Source organism: Myxocyprinus asiaticus, chromosome 16, assembly GCF_019703515.2.
Source record: "Myxocyprinus asiaticus isolate MX2 ecotype Aquarium Trade chromosome 16, UBuf_Myxa_2, whole genome shotgun sequence".
Classification (NCBI taxonomy): Eukaryota; Metazoa; Chordata; class Actinopteri; order Cypriniformes; family Catostomidae; genus Myxocyprinus; species Myxocyprinus asiaticus.
Window position 1 is genome coordinate 31,578,742 of NC_059359.1, and position 19,052 is coordinate 31,597,793.

The 19,052-nt window shown below is 43.4% G+C and overlaps 1 protein-coding gene across 1 annotated transcript in view; it reads left to right on the plus strand.

Annotated features, from left to right (window-relative positions):
* The window catches only part of LOC127454341 (rap guanine nucleotide exchange factor 5-like), an 84,200-nt gene that overhangs the window by 19,456 nt on the left and 45,692 nt on the right, over positions 1–19,052 (plus strand). Inside the window, exon 9 of the mRNA XM_051721472.1 lies at positions 2,707–2,832. Within this exon, the coding sequence (XP_051577432.1) occupies positions 2,707–2,832 (126 nt within the window). The remainder of the gene's footprint in view (positions 1–2,706; positions 2,833–19,052) is intronic.

The following is a 19,052-nucleotide window of genomic DNA, read 5'->3' on the forward strand; positions in this document are numbered from 1 at the left end:
TGTAATCGGATATTGCGATATATTTTTTAAGGCGATTATCGATACAATGATTTTTACATATCACCCAGCCCTAGGCACGAGGGGGACATACACAATATTAGGCACGTGGTTTTAATGTTGTGGCTAATCAGTGTAAGTATAGTTCAATCTAATAGTCCAATGTTTTTTTTATATTCATCCATACACTGAAGTGCTGAAGAATGTCACAGACTTTGGTTGTGTTGAATTTGTCTAGCATAAGATTTGATTCCTTATATAGCCAGCAGAGCTGATATGGAAATACTTTTGTGTTCAGGACAAATTCCTCTCTCCTTCCCTTACTTCAGAGAATGAGGTCACGGGTTTCTCCTCTGGATGTTTGGTATTTGCCATTGTGTTTAAATGGAGCAGGAAGACTAAACGGGATACATCCTCGATTACCCTTTTAAGATGCATTTAGATGATGTATCATTTAGCTAGCTTTCTGGGTAATTCCAGATATATTGTAAGTGTTTTTGGTTGATCCGGGATTTATTCTGTAGTTTTGAGATGAGGACATCACATATTATGTCATTGTTAGTTTATCTAGCCGCCATGATGCTTTTAGATCTTCACCAGACAAAGTACAGTGGCCCGTCAGTATTTGAACACAGTTATCGGCCGATGCGTTAATCGCAAAATAGCAAATATTGGCCGATATATCGTCTAAAACTAGTTCATAGTTAATGTGATGAACTATGCCTGTGATTACTCTGCTAGGACGCCTGTGTGAACTTAATGGGAACTGACTTCATACATTCACTTAAAATTACTTTGGAACCAGTTGGTTACAAATAATTGCAAAAATAGTGAATTTATGTTAGTTCTGAGAAAGGGGAGCATCATTTGTTTGCAGATTCCACTTTGGTATTTGGTATTTATCAAGTTATCTAATTCACTGGAATTTATACATTTTTAAGTGGGGCCTATGTGTCCACTGTATAGTATATACTGTTTGTAGGACAGCAAATGTTACTTGACCATAACGCTGATACTGTATGCAATGATGAGCCAAAACATTATGACCATTTACAGGTGAAGCGAATAATGTTGATCATCTCCTAACAAGACCACATCTCAAGGTCTGGTAGATTAGATGGTAAGCAAACAATCAGTTCTTGTAGTCAACGTGTTAAATGCAGGAGAAATGGGCAGCAGTAAAAACCTGAGTGACTTTGAATTGTTATGGCCAGATGACTGGGTCAGAGCATCTTTGAAACAGCAAGGCTTGTGGAGTGTTCCCAGTCAACAGTGGTGAGTACCTACTAACAGTGGTCCGAGGAGGGACAAACCACAAACCGGTGAAAGGGTGTTGGGCACCCAAGGCTCATCAATACGTGAGGGCAACAAAGGTTATCCTGTCTTGTCCGAACCGACAGAAGGTCTACTGTGGCACGTCACAGAAAATTTTAATGATGGTTATGGGAGGAATGTGTCACAACACACAGTGCATCGCACCCTGTTGCGTATGTGGCTGCGTAGCCGCAGACCAGACAGAGTGCCAATGATGACCCCTGTCCACCGTCGAAAGTGCCTACAATGGGCACGCGAGCGTTGGAACTGGACTTTGGAGCAGTGGAAGAAGGTTATCTGGTACAATGAGTCCCATTTTCTTTTACACCACGTTGATGGCCGTATACGTATGCGCCGTTTATCTGGGGAAGTGATGGCACCAGGATGCACTGTGGGAAGACGACAAGCTGATAAAGGAAGTGTGATACTCTGGGCAATGTTCTGCTGGGAAACCCTAGGTCCGGCCATTCATGTGGACATCAATTTGTCACCTACCTAAACATTGTTGCAGACCAGGTACACCCCTTCATGGCAATGCCTGATGGCAGTGGCTTCTTTCAGCAGGATAATGCGCCCTGCCACACTGCACACATTGTTGAGGAACGGTTTTAGGAACATTATGAACATTACAAGATGTTGCCCTGGCCTCCAAATTCCCCAGATCTCAATCTGATTGAGCATCTGTGGGATGAGCTAGACCAACAAGTCCGATCCACAGCAGCTCAACCTCGCAACTTACAGGACTTGAAGGATCTGCTGCTAATGTCTTGGTGCCAGATGCCACAAGACACCTTCAGGGGTCTTGTAGAGTCCATGCCTCAGTGTGTCGGCACTGTGTTGGCAGCTCATGATGGACCAACAGCATATTAGGCATGTGGCCATAATGTTTTGGCTCATTGGTGTATATATACAGTATATATACAGATTGTACCTATCGTATGGCATCTTAGTTCACATGATAGTTCACCCATCAATAACCTGCCTTCCCAGACCCCAGCATGGCCTGTATCCCATTTTCTGGGGATTGTGAAACTTCCTATTTGGGATTGGAAGGGACTGCCAGATGTTTCCTGGTCGCCCCCACCCTGCCTATGTACGTAAGAGACAGAATGATAGAGGCAGGTTCACTCTCCCCCTCAGGCAGCACTGTCTGTGAGTCTTCACTTTTTAAAAGCTTTCCTCTGAGCGTCTGTGGCTTAGTAAATCCACAGGACTACTGAGGCCATCTCAGCAAACTCGCAGTCAGTGGGCATTCAGTCTCACCTGAGTAAAGACATAGCTAGAAGCTGTCAAACTCAAAGTTTCTCAGAGAGGGAGCTGCTCGTGTGTGTGCTGCAGCCTATGGCGTGGGACTGTGGCCTGAGGTATGTGTTTTCTGTATCCCCTGCATTGCAGCAGGGCCCTGGAGTGGGTTCACATGATAGAGAGGACATCAGACGATTGGAGATGGTCCAGAGATTGGCCAAGGACGGATGCCGCCTTTTACATGGCCCACTCAGAGCTACTGAAAGGCCCGCCGAGGTAAGATGCAAACTAATATTCCAGTATTAGTATTATGACTTTGACCCTGTTAACTCTTTGTACAAAAGGTCAGATATTTTCTGTTTGAAGCACAAAAGATTATTTTTGGAACATTTTGAAATCATTCTGAGATAACATGCATCTCTAGGTTTTGCACAAACTTGTGGAGTCCATGCTAGCTTGTATGCATGCTGTTATTAAAGCAAAAGGGGACATACAAAATATTGTTTAACTTGACAAATTATATTCAGTAAAAAAAAAAAAATTGCAAAATAGACATTTTCAGTTAGTGGTTTAAGTCTTTTGGACCCCATTACATGCCAGTACACACACACACATGCGCATACACAAGATTATTCTTTTGAAAAAATGATGATTTGAGGTTGTATTTCGTGTGGGGTAGAGGGATCTTTTTTAATAGCTTTATTTTGTTTTGTTTTATAATAGTTGTTTTGTTGTAGTAGCAGCACACTTAATGTACAGGCTTAATGTACAGGCTGATTTTCTTCATTTTAAAGGAATATTCCGTGTTCAATACAAGTTAAGCTCAATCAACAGTATTTGTGGCATAATGCTGATTACTACAAAAAATTATTTCGACTATACTTCCTTTAAAAAAAGCAAAAATCGAAGTTACACTGAGGCACTTACAATGGAAGTGAATGGGACCAATTTTTGGAGGGTTTAAAGGCAGAAATGTGAAGCTTATAATTTTATAAAAGCATTTACATTAATTCTTCTGTTAAAACTCATATATTATTTGAGCTGTAAAGTTTAAATCGTCATTTTAGGGTTTGTTGACATTACATCCTCATGGCAACGAAGTTGTAAAATTAGCTAGAACTTTACACAGAAAAGGTTAGTAAGCGATTTTATCACACTAAAATCGTGTTAACACGCATATCCTTTGTCTTGTGGCTATACTTTTGGAATAGTATTTTAATGTTTATGGATTGGCTCCCATACATTTCCATTGTAAGTGCCTCACTGGAACCCAGATTTATGCTTTTTTTTAAAGAAAAGGAAGGGCAAGTAAAAATTATTTTTGTGGTAATCAGTATTATGCCACCAATGCTGTCGATTGAGCTTAACTTGTATTGAAGCCGGAATATTCCTTTAATGAAAATTCATCGTTTGTCACTTTTTGTCAGGGGGTCTACATTCAAAATTTCAAACTGATAAATAAACTTAAACCAAAATGGCACCGATTAATTTATCCTAGTTTCTTATTGGCTGATCCCACAATAGTCCTGGTTTGTCACTTCCTGATTGGGTCCATCCACTCACAATGGCAGGAAGAGTTGTCGTGAGTGCCATAAGGTTGGCGGCAACCAATCACTCCTTCTGCCCAGTCATACTGTAGCATTCCATTATGAGTGAAATATTTATTTGACCTTTGTTTAAAGAAAGTGTAATTGTCCTACATTGTGCTTCTAACCATTATACGGGTTATATTTTATTGGACTCAAGATGGCGCAGAGTATGGCTGCTGCATTGCGAGCTCCGACACAACATAGTAATGTTTTGTTTGTTTTGTTCACAATTCTTATGTTTTTTGTCTTGGATGTTGTCTGCCTTATTGTCTACGACAGACAAACACTTTTGGACATTGGTTCAGCAATCTCACACTGTAAACCGGACTTCACATTCCTCAATGCCGACCCGCTCTTTACAAACACGCAAGCGGAGCCCTTTGTCTGGGCAGCACGGCCGCGGAAACGCAGGAGGAAAAGGGGAAACAGAGACGGCGTTCTCATCAGAGTAAGACGCCGCGCAAATCGACCCCCGCTACCCACTATTCTACTGGCAAATGTTCAGTCTCTGGATAACAAGCTCTGCGAGCTGAAAGTTCAGATCTCTTTCTAACGAGATACAAGGGACTGCTGCATTATCTGCCTAACAGAAATTTGGATGTCTGCGGAGATTCCAGACTCAGCCATTGAACCCGCGGGGTTCTCCGTGCACCGAGCGGACAGAGCGAAAGACCTCTCAGGTAAAAGCAGAGGTGGTGGTGTATGTTTTATGATCAACAAATCCTGGTGTGATCAGAGGAACGTACATTCTATCAAGTCTTTCTGCTCTCCTGATCTGGAATTTCTTATGCTTCTGTGTCGACCATTCTGGCTACCGAGGGAATTCACAGCGGTCATTATCACTGCTGTGTACATCCCCCCACAAGCCGACACAGACCGGGCACTCAAGGAACTGTATGGGAGTATAAGTGAGCAGGAAACCGCGCACCCTGAGGCCACGTTCATTGTGACCGGGGACTTTAATAAAGCCAGTTTAAAATCAGTCGCACCAAAATATCACCAGCACATTAGTTTCAACACACAAGGGGACCGGGTTTTGGACCATTGCTACTCTCCGTTCCGGGATGGCTACAGATCCCTCCCCCGCCCACCATTTGGCAAATCGGACCACTCTTCCATTCTGCTTCTGCCCGCTTACAGGCAGAAATTGAAACAGGAAGCACCCACCCTCAGAACGATCCAGTGCTGGTCGGACCAATCAGATTCTACGCTACAAGACTGTTTTGATCACACGGACTGGGAGATGTTCCGGTCCGCCTCTGATGACGACATTGAGCTTTACGCTGATAGCGTAATGTGTTTCATCAGAACGTGCGAAGAGGACGTCGTTCCGACCAGAACTGTACGAATCTATCCGAATCAGAAACCTTGGATCAATAGCGATGTTCGCGCGGCACTTAATGTGCGGACATCCGCTTTTAATTCCGGGAATGTGGAGGAGCATAAACAAGCCAGTTATGCCCTCCGAAAAACTATCAGAACCGCAAAACGCCAGTACAGGAGTAAGATTGAAGGACAGTTTAACACCACCAACTCTAGAAGCATGTGGCAGGGAATTAACATCATCACGGACTTTAAAGGGAATAAAAACTCCACCATGAACACCGCTGCCTCTCTACCGGATGAGCTAAATACTTTTTATGCTCGTTTCGAGGGAAATAACACCGCCCTCACGGAGAGAGCTCTCGCGGCTGAAGCTACAGAGGTTAGTTCACTCTCCGTCTCTGTAGCGGATGTAACACGATCCTTCCGACGGGTGAATATCCGCAAAGCCGCTGGCCCAGACGGCATTCCGGGCCGCGTCATCAGAGCGTGCGTGAACCAGCTGGCTGGTGTTTTTACGGACATTTTCAACCTTTCCCTCTCTTTGTCTGTAGTCCCCACATGCTTTAAAACATCCACCATTGTGCCTGTTCCAAAACAATCAAAAATAACTTGTTTAAATGACTGGTGTCCTGTTGCTCTGACCCCCTTCATCAGCAAATGTTTTGAGAGACTAATCAGAGGTTACATCTGCTCTGTATTGCCACTCTCTCTTGACCCGCTGCAGTTTGCTTACCGCAACAACCGCTCCACTGATGTTGCCATTGCATCTACAATACACACTGCTCTCTCCCACCTGGAAAAAAAGAACACTTATGTGAGAATGCTGTTTGTAGACTACAGCTCAGCATTCAACACCATAGTGCCCTCCAAGCTAGATGAGAAACTCCGGGCTCTGGGCTTAAACAGCTCGCTGTGCAGCTGGATCCTGGACTTCCTGTCAAGCAGACGCCAGGTGGTTAGAATAGACAGCAACATTTCCTCATCACTGACCCTCAACACTGGAGCCCCGCAGGGCTGTGTTCTCAGCCCACTACTGTATTCCTTGTACAAACATGACTGTGTGGCAACACATAGCTCCAATGCCATCATTAAGTTTGCTGATGACACGACGGTGGTAGGTCTGATCACTGACAATGATGAAACAGCCTACAGAGAGGAGGTACACACTCTGACACACTGGTGTCAGGAGCACAACCTCTCCCTCAACGTCAGTAAGACAAAGGAGCTTGTGGTGGACTTCAGAAGAAAAGACAGAGAACACAGTCCCATCACCATCAATGGAGCACCAGTGGAGAGAGTCAGCAGCTTCAAGTTCCTGGGTGTCCACATCACTGAGGAACTCACATGGTCCATCCACACTGAAGTCGTTGTGAAGAAGGCTCATCAGCGCCTCTTCTTCCTGAGATGGCTGAGGAAGTTTGGAATGAACCGCCACATCCTCACACGGTTCTACACCTGCACTGTGGAGAGCATCTTGACTGGCTGTATCTCCGCCTGGTACGGCAATAGCACCGCCCACAACCGCAAAGCACTGCAAAGGGTGGTGCAAACTGCCAGACACATCATCGGAGGTGAGCTTCCCTCCCTCCAGGAAATATATACAAGGCGGTGTGTGAAAAAAGCTCGGAGGATCATCAGAGACTCCAGCCACCCGAGCCATGGGCTGTTCTCACTGCTACCATCAGGTAGGCGGTATCGCAGCATCAGGACCCGCACCAGCCGACTCCATGATAGCTTCTTCCCCCAAGCAATCAGACTTTTGAACTCTTGATGTCCCACGATCAAAATACATCAGCACTGCACTTTATTACCCTTACTCTTATATCTCACACCGGACTGTCATAAATTATATTATTATTATTATATTATGTTCTCTCTTAACAACTGACTATCAACCGACAGCCTGAATGTCAATACAGTACAATACTGTACATTCTATATATATATATATATATATATATATATATATATATATATATATATATATATATATATATATATATACTTTTTTATATATACTTTTTTATATATTTTTTTTCTTTTTATTGAATAATGTTTATCTATATAGTGCGTATTGTATACTGTACAGTGTATGTTATTATTTGTATATTGTTGTGTGTAATTATGTGTATAACAGATGTTTAAATTGTGTTGTGTTAATTTGATGTTATTGTAAATTGGTATATGTCTCATCACTGTCACGACTGCTATGTTGATCGGAACTGCACCCAAGAATTTCACACACCATTGCACTTGTGTATATGGCTGTGTGACAATAAAGTGATTTTGTTTTTTTTTTGTTTTTTTTGATTTTTTGAAGGGACTTTAAATGCTAAATTAAGACAAGCCCCTACTTGATGTAATGTATCATATTCTTAACAAAAGCTTTTGACCCAAATCGCTTTTGTGTTGCAGAGAATGTCACAGTATTTGAAGCATTTGAAGTATTCTGTTGTCAGGATTAATTGTGTTCTCACTTTATTTTCAGACTGTTAGGAAGATTAAATCAGTCTGTTAATATTAACTGACGGACTAGAAGATTGTATATAACTGTATATCAGTCAGAAGTTTGAACACACTTGACTGAATTATTGAGAGAATACATTGAGAATGTGCAGAGCTTAATCTACATAGGCAAAGGATGTCTACTTTTATGAACCTAAAATATGAGTTTCTTTTTTTTTTTTTTGGTTACTACGTAATACCCTTGCATTTGTGTTGATTCATAGTTTTGATTACTTTAATATTATTCCAAAATGTAGAAAATGTTAATAATAAAGAATGAGTAAGTAAAATAAAAATGTGCATAGCCTCTTTTGCTAAGCCTAATTTTGTGCCAAAAATAGGATTATAATAACAGCTCATAAAGTATTGTTGCTTCAATACCATCTCATGCTTGTGGTACAGTTTTCTATTGAAGGCAAAGAATTGCTGTTGATATGTGACACTTGATGCATGTTTTTATAGGAAAAACCCAAAAGGACATAATCCTGTTAGTGAGCAAAGAAATCATGCTGTAGGGAAGTGTGCTGTTGCATGTGAATACAATAGCTGACTGAACTGGACTGATATATGAGTTTATACTTGCTTGAGGAAGGAAGCCAGGTGCTGTTGTGGAGATGGGCACTGCATGCATATGTTTTGTAATGTCTGATATAACTTTCAGAAATAATACTAAATAATTGTAAACTGTGGTGGTGGGGGCGTGGTTGAGCGCCGGCTTGTGAATGGAGAGCGAGATCAGGAGATGAGAACGGTAAGGATCATCACATGGCAGTGATTGTCTCTAACAGCTGGTTGTCATTGCAGTGAGAGTTGGAGATGGATTTAAGATCGAGCCAGATGCCAGTGAGGGAGAGAGAGAGCTACCACCCCCCCCCCACCCCCCCCACAAGACTGTGTTAAGCTGTGTGCGCTGAAAAGCGTGATTACTGAGTGAAGTGCTGAAAAGGCAATTTTGTGTTTTAAAATAAATACTGTTTGAGTTGAATTCTCCGTCTCCTTACAAACTTTGTTATACTGGTGCCAAAAACCAAGAATTAAGGGAGGAAGAATGCCGGCATGTATGCCTCACCTCTGGAGGATGTTTTCAAGACCCTCGCCAGCATCCAACACACACAACATCAGGCCCACCTCGAGCTGGGCACAGAACAGGAGCAGCGGTTTATTGTGCTCCTCCAGGCCCAAGCGGAGTACTGGCAGGTACGCCGCGAACCTGGACCCCGTGACCACCCCGCCCCATGTTCCGCTAGTCAAGATGGGCCTCCAAGACGATCAGGAGGCCTTCCTGGAACTCTTTGAGCGGACGGTGGGGGCTGCTGATGGCCGAGCACCCAGTGGGCGGTCCGGTTAATACCACTGTTGTCCTGGGAAGCCCAACTCGCGGCGTGGTAGTTACCAATGGAGAACCTCCTCGTGTACGCCGACTTGAGGACATCCATTCTGCAACGGGTCGGCCAGACACCCGAGCAGCAGCACCAATGCTTCCGCTCGCTGTCAATTAGCGAGCACAGCCACCCGTTTGCCTTCGCCCAGCAGCTCTGGGACACCTGCCGGAGGTGGTTGCTGGCTCAGCAATGCGACATCGGAGCTGTGATTGACCTGGTGGTACTGGAGCAGTTTATCGCTCGACTTCCAAGAGGGACGGCAGAGTGGGTCCAATGCCACTGCCCGGCGTTGCTCCAAACAGCCATCCAGCTGGCAGAGGACCACATGGTGGCGTATTCGGGAGCCGGCGAGCCTCGAGATACTTCTCTCTCTCTCTCTCTCTCTCTCTTGTCTCCCCTCCTTCCCCTTCTTTCCATCCTGTTCCTCCTCCCTGGAAATGGGTAGTGCCCCCTCCCAAACTGGCTCCTCGGCTCTGGGGACTGCACTACCCGCCAGTTTCCCCTGCCCCTCTCCACTCTCACTCCCAGGTTGGTGGACCCACTGCCACGGGCGTGGGCATAGAGCCTGGGCTGGCCTGTTGGAGCTGCTGGGAGCCTGGGCATTTCCAGGACCAATGCCTGGTGATGGAGGTGGGGACATTGGTTCAGGTCCCTGACGCACTGCAGGCCGCCCCGATCGAGCTGAGACATACCGCATACCCGTGAGTATTAAGGGGGGTACATACCAGGCCTTGATGGATTTGGGTTGCAGCCAAACCTCCTTCCATCATTGCCTGGATCAAGACGGGGCTTTGGGTGCTAGTTACAAAGTGAAGGAAAGGTGTATGCATGCAGATATTTACATTTACATTTATGCATTTGGCAGATGCTTTTTTATCCAAAGCAACTTACAGTGTACTTATTAAAGGACAATCCCCCCGGAGCAACCTGGAGTTAAGTGCCTTGCTCAAGGACACAATGGTGATGGCTGTGGGGCTCGAACCAGCAACCTTCTGATTACATGTTATGTGCTTTAGCCCACTACGCCACCACCACTCCAATTGTGGATTTCCATGATTATCCTGTAGTGACTGTGATGATTCAATTTCGGGGACAAAAGCATAGTGTCGAGGCTGCGGTTATTTCCCGCCTCCCCCATTTGCTAATTTTAGGATTTAGGACGAATTGGCCAGAATTTTCCACTTCATTAAGGGAAATTTGTGTGGATGGGTCCTGTAACAGAGCATCTCAGTGTGGGATTTGTGATGCACTGGCTGGGGAGGTGGAGCTGGGGATGTCTACATCGTCATGATGATGTAAGGGAGGGGGAAGTCTCGGCTTCCCCAGCACTTAGAGGATTCCCCACCAGAGAGTTTCCTCTGAGCAGTCATGAGACGAGACTCTTAGGCATGCCTTCGACCAAGTGAGAGTGATTGATGGTCAATGACTTCAGCCAGACATTGTTCTCACATATCCATACTTTTCTATTATAAATGACCAGTTGTATCGAGTGACACAGGATGCTCAGACAAAAGAAGATACAACCCAGTTGTTGATACTGAAGAGCCATCGGGAAATATTATTCCAGATGGCTCATTCTAATACGATGGTGGGTCACATAGGGCAGGAAAAGACACTGAACCGTCTGATTTCTCATTTTTGTTGGCCGGGGATGTTTGCAGATGGTGTGCGGCATGCTGTGAATATCAGCTAGTGAATTCGCCGGCCACCCCAAGAGCACCTTTGCGCCCGCTTCGTTTGATCATGGTCCCCTTCGAAAGAATTGATATGGACCTCGCCATTAGCGTGGATGGCACACAGGAATCGCTTTGTGTTGGTTCTGGTGGACTACGCAACACGATGTCCAGAAGCAGTGCCTCTACGCAACATTTCAGCATGTGCTCGATTGGTTGGGTGCGACTCGCTTTTATTCGACACTGGATTTAACAAAGGGTTATTGGCAGATCCACTTGTCCAATGTCCTGTGAGAAAACAGCCTTCTCCACACTGTTTGGCTTACACCAATTTGTGACCCTCCGTTCAGTTTGTTTGGGGCCCCGGCAACGTTTAACTGCCTGATGGACTGAGTCATCAGACCACAATCTGTGATTGCCGCTGCCTACCTGGATGACATCATTGTATACAGTAATGATTGACAGTGGCATATGCTGAATCCGGGGGTGGTTCTGAGGTCGCTGCGATGGGTGGGACTCATGGCAAACCCCAAGAAGTGCACAATTGGATGGGTGGTATGGTATCTGGGGTTCCACTTGGGTCACGGGCAGGTGCATCCCCAAATTGATAAGACCGCAGCAGTTGCGGCCTGCCTGATACCCAAGACCAAAAAGGTGGTGAGACAGTTCCTGGGGCTGGCTGGCTATTATACAGTGCATCCGGAAAGTATTCACAGCACTTCACTTTTTCCACATTTTGTTATGTTACAGCCTTATTCCAAAATGGATTAAATTCATTATTTTCCTCAAAATTCTACAAACAATACCCCATAATGACAACATGAAAGAAGTTTGTTTGAAATCTTTGCAAATTTATTCAAAATAAAAAAATAAATTAAAAAAAAATCACATGTACATAATATTCACAGCCTTTGCCATGACACTCAAAATTGAGCTCAGGTGCATCCTGTTTCCACTGATCATCCTTGAGATGTTTCTACAACTTGATTGGAGTCCACCTGTGGTAAATTCAGTTGATTGGACATGATTTGGAAAGGCACACACCTGTCTATATAAGGTCCCAGAGTTAACAGTGCATGTCAGAGCACAAACCAAGCCATAAAGTCCAAAGAATTGTCTGTAGACCTCCGAGACAGGATTGTATCGAGGCACAGATCTGGGGAAGGGTACAGAAAAATTTCTGCAGCATTGAAGGTCCGAGTGTGCACAGTGGCCTCCATCATCTGTAAATGGAAGAAGTTTGGAACCACCAGGACTCTTCCTAGAGCTGGCCGCCTGGCCAAACTGAGTGATTGGGGGAGAAGGGCCTTAGTCAGTGAGGTGACCAAGAACCCGTTGGTCACTCTGACAGAGCTCCAGCACTTCTCTGTGGAGAGAGGAGAACCTTCCAGAAGAACAACCATCTCTGCAGCACTCCACCAATCAGGCCTGTATGGTAGAGTGGCCAGATGGAAGCCACTCCTCAGTAAAAGGCATATGACAGCCCACCTGGAGTTTGCCAAAAGGACTCTCAGACCATGAGAAACAAAATTCTCTGGTCTGATGAAACAAAGATTGAACTCTTTGGCCTGAATGGCAAGCGTCATGTCTGGTGGAAACCAGGCACCACTCATCACCTGGCCAATACCATCCCTACAGTGAAGCATGGTGGTGGCAGCATCATGCTGTCGGGATGTTTTTCAGCGGCAGCAACTGGGAGACTAGTCAGGATCGAGGGAAAGATGAATGCAGCAATGTACAGAGACATCCTTGATGAAAACCTGCTCCAGAGTGCTCTGGACCTCAGACTGAGGCGAAGGTTCATCTTCCAACAGGACAACGACCCTAAGCACACAGCTAACAAAGATAACAAAGGAGTGGCTACGGGACAACTCTGTGAAAGTCCTTGAGTGGCCCAGCCAGAGCCCAGACTTGAACCCGATTGAACATCTCTGGAGATATCTGAAAATGGCTGTGCACTGACGCTCCTCATCCAACCTGATGGAGCTTGAGAGGTCCTGCAAAGAAGAATGGGAGAAACTGCCCAAAAATAGGTGTGCCAAGCTTGTAGCATCATACTCAAAAAGACTTGAGGCTGTAATTGGTGCCAAAGGTGCTTCATTGTATTAAGCAAAGGCTGTGAATATTATGTACTTGTGATTTTTTTTTTCTTCGTTTTTTATTTTTAATAAATTTGCAAAGATTTCAAACAAACTTCTTTCACATTGTCATTATGGGGTATTTTTGTAGAATTTTGAGGTGTAGGGCTTTACTGGTTGTTTAGATCAGTGTTACTATCAGAAATAATTAATAATTATTTCTTTAGTTATTAATTAATATTTAAATTAATTAATTTAATCTAACTCATTAAAACCTTATATGGGGCTCCAGTAAATGTAGTGTGCTACGTTTAGGAGCAAGTTTGGTTATCAGCAATAATTAATGATTATCAAAGATAATTATTAATTATTAAAATCAATAGAACATTGATGAGAATCAATGGTAGTTTTTTTAATCCTTTAAAATCAACAATTATCAAAGATAATCGTTAATTGTTAACATCGATGAAACATTAATTAAAATTAACACTAGCTTATTGATCATTCAAATTCAACAATCATCAAAGATAATTATCAATTATCAAAAATCAATAGAATATTAATAAGGATTAACATTGACAGGGCACCACCCTGGAATCAGGGACTAATAACCAAATAGTAAAACGGTCTCAATATTAGATTGTTTTCTTAGGAAAATCGACATCTGAAGAATATCGATTTTCGGGGAAAAAACAATGAATGAAGGTTTGAATCCGAGCACTGTCATCCTGTCAGCATGACACAGGCATATGCAAAACAAACCAAAACACTTCTCTTTGTAATATAAACAAAGTTTATTTATGCAGTAATATCAATTAATAATTAATACAATGCAGTCAATAAACTTCCGACTTACAACTACAAACTAAACAGTGATATGATTAGATATGGAAATAAATATAATCCTGTAACACATAAGGTGTGTGTGTGTGTGTGTGTGTGTGTGTGTGTGTGGTTAGTACGAGAGAGAGAGAGAGAGAGAGAGAGAAGTGACAGCCCTAAAGCCGATTTCGCGATAATGGGAGAGAAAGCAGCTCTCAGTTTATCACTCAGAGACACGGTGGATGGCTCGTAAACAGTCCCGTGTTATTTGACTCTTTAATGGACGAACTCAGTTGCTGTCTCACCTGTGATGGCGAAATTGCACAACAATCCAATTTGGTTGGACCACAATACAGCAAAACAAATTTGTAATAATTAATACCCTGAGTATTAATAATGAGCGGACATGGAAGTCCGTAAACAGTACAAGCAAAAACCTTGAAACACAAGAATAACACACTATAATATTCTATCTCTGCCCAGACGTAAACCTCTTACTTGAATCGCATGAGGACACAGGTAGAATGTGTTTTCCTCCGTCCTTTAACTCTGACCCGGTTCCTTGAGGCTCGGGTGATGACGGGAGGCCGTTTTCTCGCTCTGTCGGCGGGCGGTACGGCTGTTGATTCTCGGTGGGCTGGCGGAGAACTCAGAAATGTCGACTTGATTGAAGATGGAAGAGAAATCTTTAATCTCTTCACTTCTGCAGGCAAACGGATGAAGATGCGAATTGCTCGGCGGTCTCCTTCTGATCCGTTAGAGTGTTTTCGGTTGAACACAGAGTAATCTCAACTCGTCCAGCGAGATGGAGATTGTATGGCTACAGTTTCAAGTCGGACGTTACTTCCTTGTGCCACGAGGTTGCACCTGAGAGCAGCAAAGAGCTGCGTCCACACGCTGCAAACAAAGTCACTGGAAGCCAATTCTGGAAGCATTTCAGAGGTATTTCAACTCCTTATGATGTCATGTTTGAGGGACGTTGTGTTGTGTGCCTCATCCAATAGGAGTTGAGAGTTCAATCCTTTAGTGAGCAAGGCTTCATGGATTTGTAGTCTGTTTTGGACTCCCTTTGTTTGATTTTGGCGCGATTTTTATCAGTAAGATTTACGACTTGGAAGGTGGGGGCTTGAGTTAGGTTTGCTGTGTTAGGCCTGCTTTTGTCTTCTATCTGAATACATGAGGCCCAGCAGAGGAAAATAATGAATTTAATCCATTTTGGAATAAGACTGTAACATAACAAAATGTGGAAAAAGTGAATCGCTGTGAATACTTTCCGGATGCACTCTAGAAGGTTTGTGCCTAATTATTCGGACGTCACCAGCCCGCTGACCGATCTCACTAAAAAGGGAGCCCCAGACCCAGTCCAGTGGTCGAAGCCGTGCCAACAGGCTTTTATGCAGGTGAAAGATGCGCTTTGTGGTGGGCTGTTGTTACATGCTCCTGATTTTTCTCTCCCTTTTTTTGTACAGACCGACACATTGGACAGGGGGTTGGGAGTCGTGTTGTCCCAGGTGGTCGAGGGGGTGGGGAGCGTGGCGCTGTACATCAGCCGGAAGCTTTTGGTGAGAGAAGCGAGGTACAGCACCGTTGAGAAGGAGCGTCTGACCATCAAGTGGGCGATCCTCACCCTTCGGTACTGCCTCCTGAGGTGGGCTTGTACCCTCTGTTCGGACCACGCCCCACTCCAGTGGCTCCATCGCATGAAGGATACCAATGTGTGGATCACCCGTTGGTATCTGGTTCTTCAGCAATTTAAGTTCGATGTGGTCCACAGGCCGGGGGCGCAGATGGCTGTTGTGGACTTCCTCTCCAGAAATAGGGGAGGGGGGAGTACTGGGCAGGCCGGATGGCTCCCTGGCCTGAGTCGGGCGGTGGGGGTATGTGGTGGTGGGGACGTGGTTGAGTGCCGGCTTGTGAATGGAGTGCGAGATCAGGAGATGAGAACGGTAAAGATCATCACCTGGCAATGATTGTCTCTAACAGTTATTTGCCATTGCATTGAGAGTTGGAGACAGATTTAAGAGCAAGCCGGATGCCAGTGGGGGAGAAAGAGAGCTGCCACACACACCCCGAGACTGTGTTAAGCTGTGTGCGCTGAAAAGCACGATTACTGAGTGAAATGCTGAAAAGCCAATTTTGTGTTATAAAATAAATACCGTTTGAGTTGGATTTGCCATCTCCCGCTTCCTCCTTGCAACCCCATTACGAACTTTGTTACATAAACATTATGATTTAACTTTTTCTTATGGCTTAACTGAAACCTAAAAAAAACCCTGCATATACATAAAAAGTGACTGGATAATTTGTTTGACAATATTTTAAGTTCATTTTGGACCCTGTCAGTTAGAAAAACTTGCTAAAACCTGAGAGCAGTAATGCCTCAGGATAGACTGAACAACCTGGCACTCCTCTCATTTCTTATGGTCTTATGGTGACTTTGCCAACAAGAAAACTCATAAATATATAATTTATTTTGTAAGTAGGCATTGCTTTAAAAAAACAAAACAAAAAAAAAAACATTTAATGCTTGATTCAAAGAATATTTGTGTTTCAAAATAAAAAGTTGTGAATTAATTTTAAATGATATAGCACTTTTAAATATTCATATAACAAATGTATATATCACCCCCACCAATCACCCAAATTATTTAGGGGGCCCTAAAATAGTTCTGTACCCAGGCCCAACCTATGGTGCTACAGTACGCCCCTGTCCTGCACTACAATCAAATACTCTCTAGAATGAGAATGTCCCTCCCCTTAAAGGAATAGTTCACCCAAAAATGAAAATTTGCTGATACTTTTCTCACCCTCAGGCCATCTAAGATATATCTGAGTTTCTTTCTTCATCAAAACAGAATTTAAGATTTTTAGGATTTCATTTCAGGCCTCCTCCTTTAAACAGTGCAAGTGAATGTACTCCATTTTTTTGACGGTCCAAAATGCATATTAATGGTGCATCAAAATAATCCACACGACTCCAGTCGACAAATAAAGTTCTTCTGAACCCAAACGATTGATTATTTTTAGAAACAAAACAATACTTTATACTTTTTAACTACAAATGTTCTCTTCCAGTCATCTCTTTGACTCACGCTCATGAGAGGGATGACATAAGCTCGTTGGTAAGGTCACACGTGGAGGAGGAGGCAGGAAGCGTGTCATTGTTTACAAGAGAAACTTGCACAGACCAAGCGCCGTTCACAAACCAAAACAGTCCAAAACAATTTCAAAATAATAATAATAATAAAAACATTGCTGCAGTAAATAACCATCCTTTATATCGGAGCAATGCCGTTGCATTATCTACTTGTGCTTTTTCTTTAGCAGAAATATATAGGCTATATGACTGTCAGGAATTCAAGCCACACAGGTTGTAGTTAGTGAAACCAAGTGCGAGAGCATTTACTGAGATTCACAGGGTTTACTCAGTGAGATCAATGGTACAGATGATGTCACACAGAAGAGAAGCTTCACAAACTGAAGAGGTAACAGGCGAAACAGCAGGGTAAGCACTAAACAGATATCGACGAAGATCAAGAGCAAATACAGACAGTTATATAAACACTTCGTGAGAGCAGCGCGGTCAAACTAGAGTCCTTGGTGTGAGACTTGACAGTGAATTGGCATGAAGGTGAGTTATTTATGCAGGCAGTGATGAGCGAGTGAATTGAGTGCAGGAGCGGTGAATTAGAAATCGGGTGATGAGGAGCGGAGCGCTGAGGGAGGTGCAGAGCCCGAGGGAGGCGTGACAATGCAAAGTTTTCACACTTATCTGAGTTCACTGGAAAAACAGCACGGGCACAGCCAATGAATTCAGATATCGACTTTGTTTCTTTCGATGGTCTGAAATCCTCAGTGGTAAAATGTTCACTGCACACCCTCCAATATTTGAGGGAATGTAGGTGTGTACTGATATCCAGGTTCAGTGCGATAAGCCAGAGCTTCAATCACTCATGGTCATGTATAGGCAATCGATGAAAAGTTCATATTTTTCCCGGCGTGCATTTTCTTTGGGGTTTCTGAAGGTTGAAGCATCCAGAATACACATGCCAAATGACCATTTTGAACAATACACTTAAACAAATACAAATCTACAGCAAAGACAATTAAACTTTTGTACAGCACTGCTCCTCTTGTAAACAACGACGCGCTCCCTGCCTCCTCCTCCACATGACGCATGACCTTAACAACGAACTTACGTCATCCCTCTCATGAGCGCGCGTCACAGAGATGTATGTAAGCGAACATTTGTAGTTAAAAAGTATATAAGTATTATTTTGTAATCGTTTGGGTTCAGAAGAACTTTCATATTTGTCGACTGGAGTCGTGTGGATTATTTTGATGCACCCTAAATATGCATTTTGGACCATCAAAAAAATACATTCACTTGCATTGTTTAGAGGAGGAGGCCGGAAATGAAATCCTAAAAATCTTAAATTCTGTTTTGATGAAGAAAGAAACTTCTTGGATGGCCTGAGGATGAGTAAATTATCAGCAAATGTTCATTTTTGGGTGAACTATTCCTTTAATACCATCAGCAGCCGACTAGCAATTAGCAAACCATTTTTCATGACTTCATAGTTCAGTAGCAAAACACGGCAATGACATAAACTAAAGGCTATTGGCTTTTTAAGAAAATGGACAAGGCCTTTGACATTTCCCACCCAATTTCTTAGTTCAATAGTTAAAAATGTCAACACAGGAAATTAAAAAGGCACCTGTCAAGTTATTTCATGGTGTCTTTAAGCGAAACAGTGCATCTCCATGAACTCTAATCTGTTGTTTTTAATTCATAATCAAGTTTGACTTTTTTAGTAGTTTGATGCTGTAAATTTCTTCAGATTTTCAAACTTCTTTTTTTTCTAGGAATTATGATAAACTCGATGTGAATAGTTTTGGTGGGAATATTTGATACATTTATTCACATCAAACTTGGCACGAACAGATCTTAACACAGCGGACTGCTGTTTAGCATGTCGATGTGAGACACAAAGCCTGTTTGACAGTAAAGACAATGTGCAGAGGGATGAGGTCTGCTCTTCGATTTACAAACCCTCTTACAAGTGCATACCACACATTTTGTTTGCTCTCTGCTTTCACTCACCACTCTCCATCTCACAG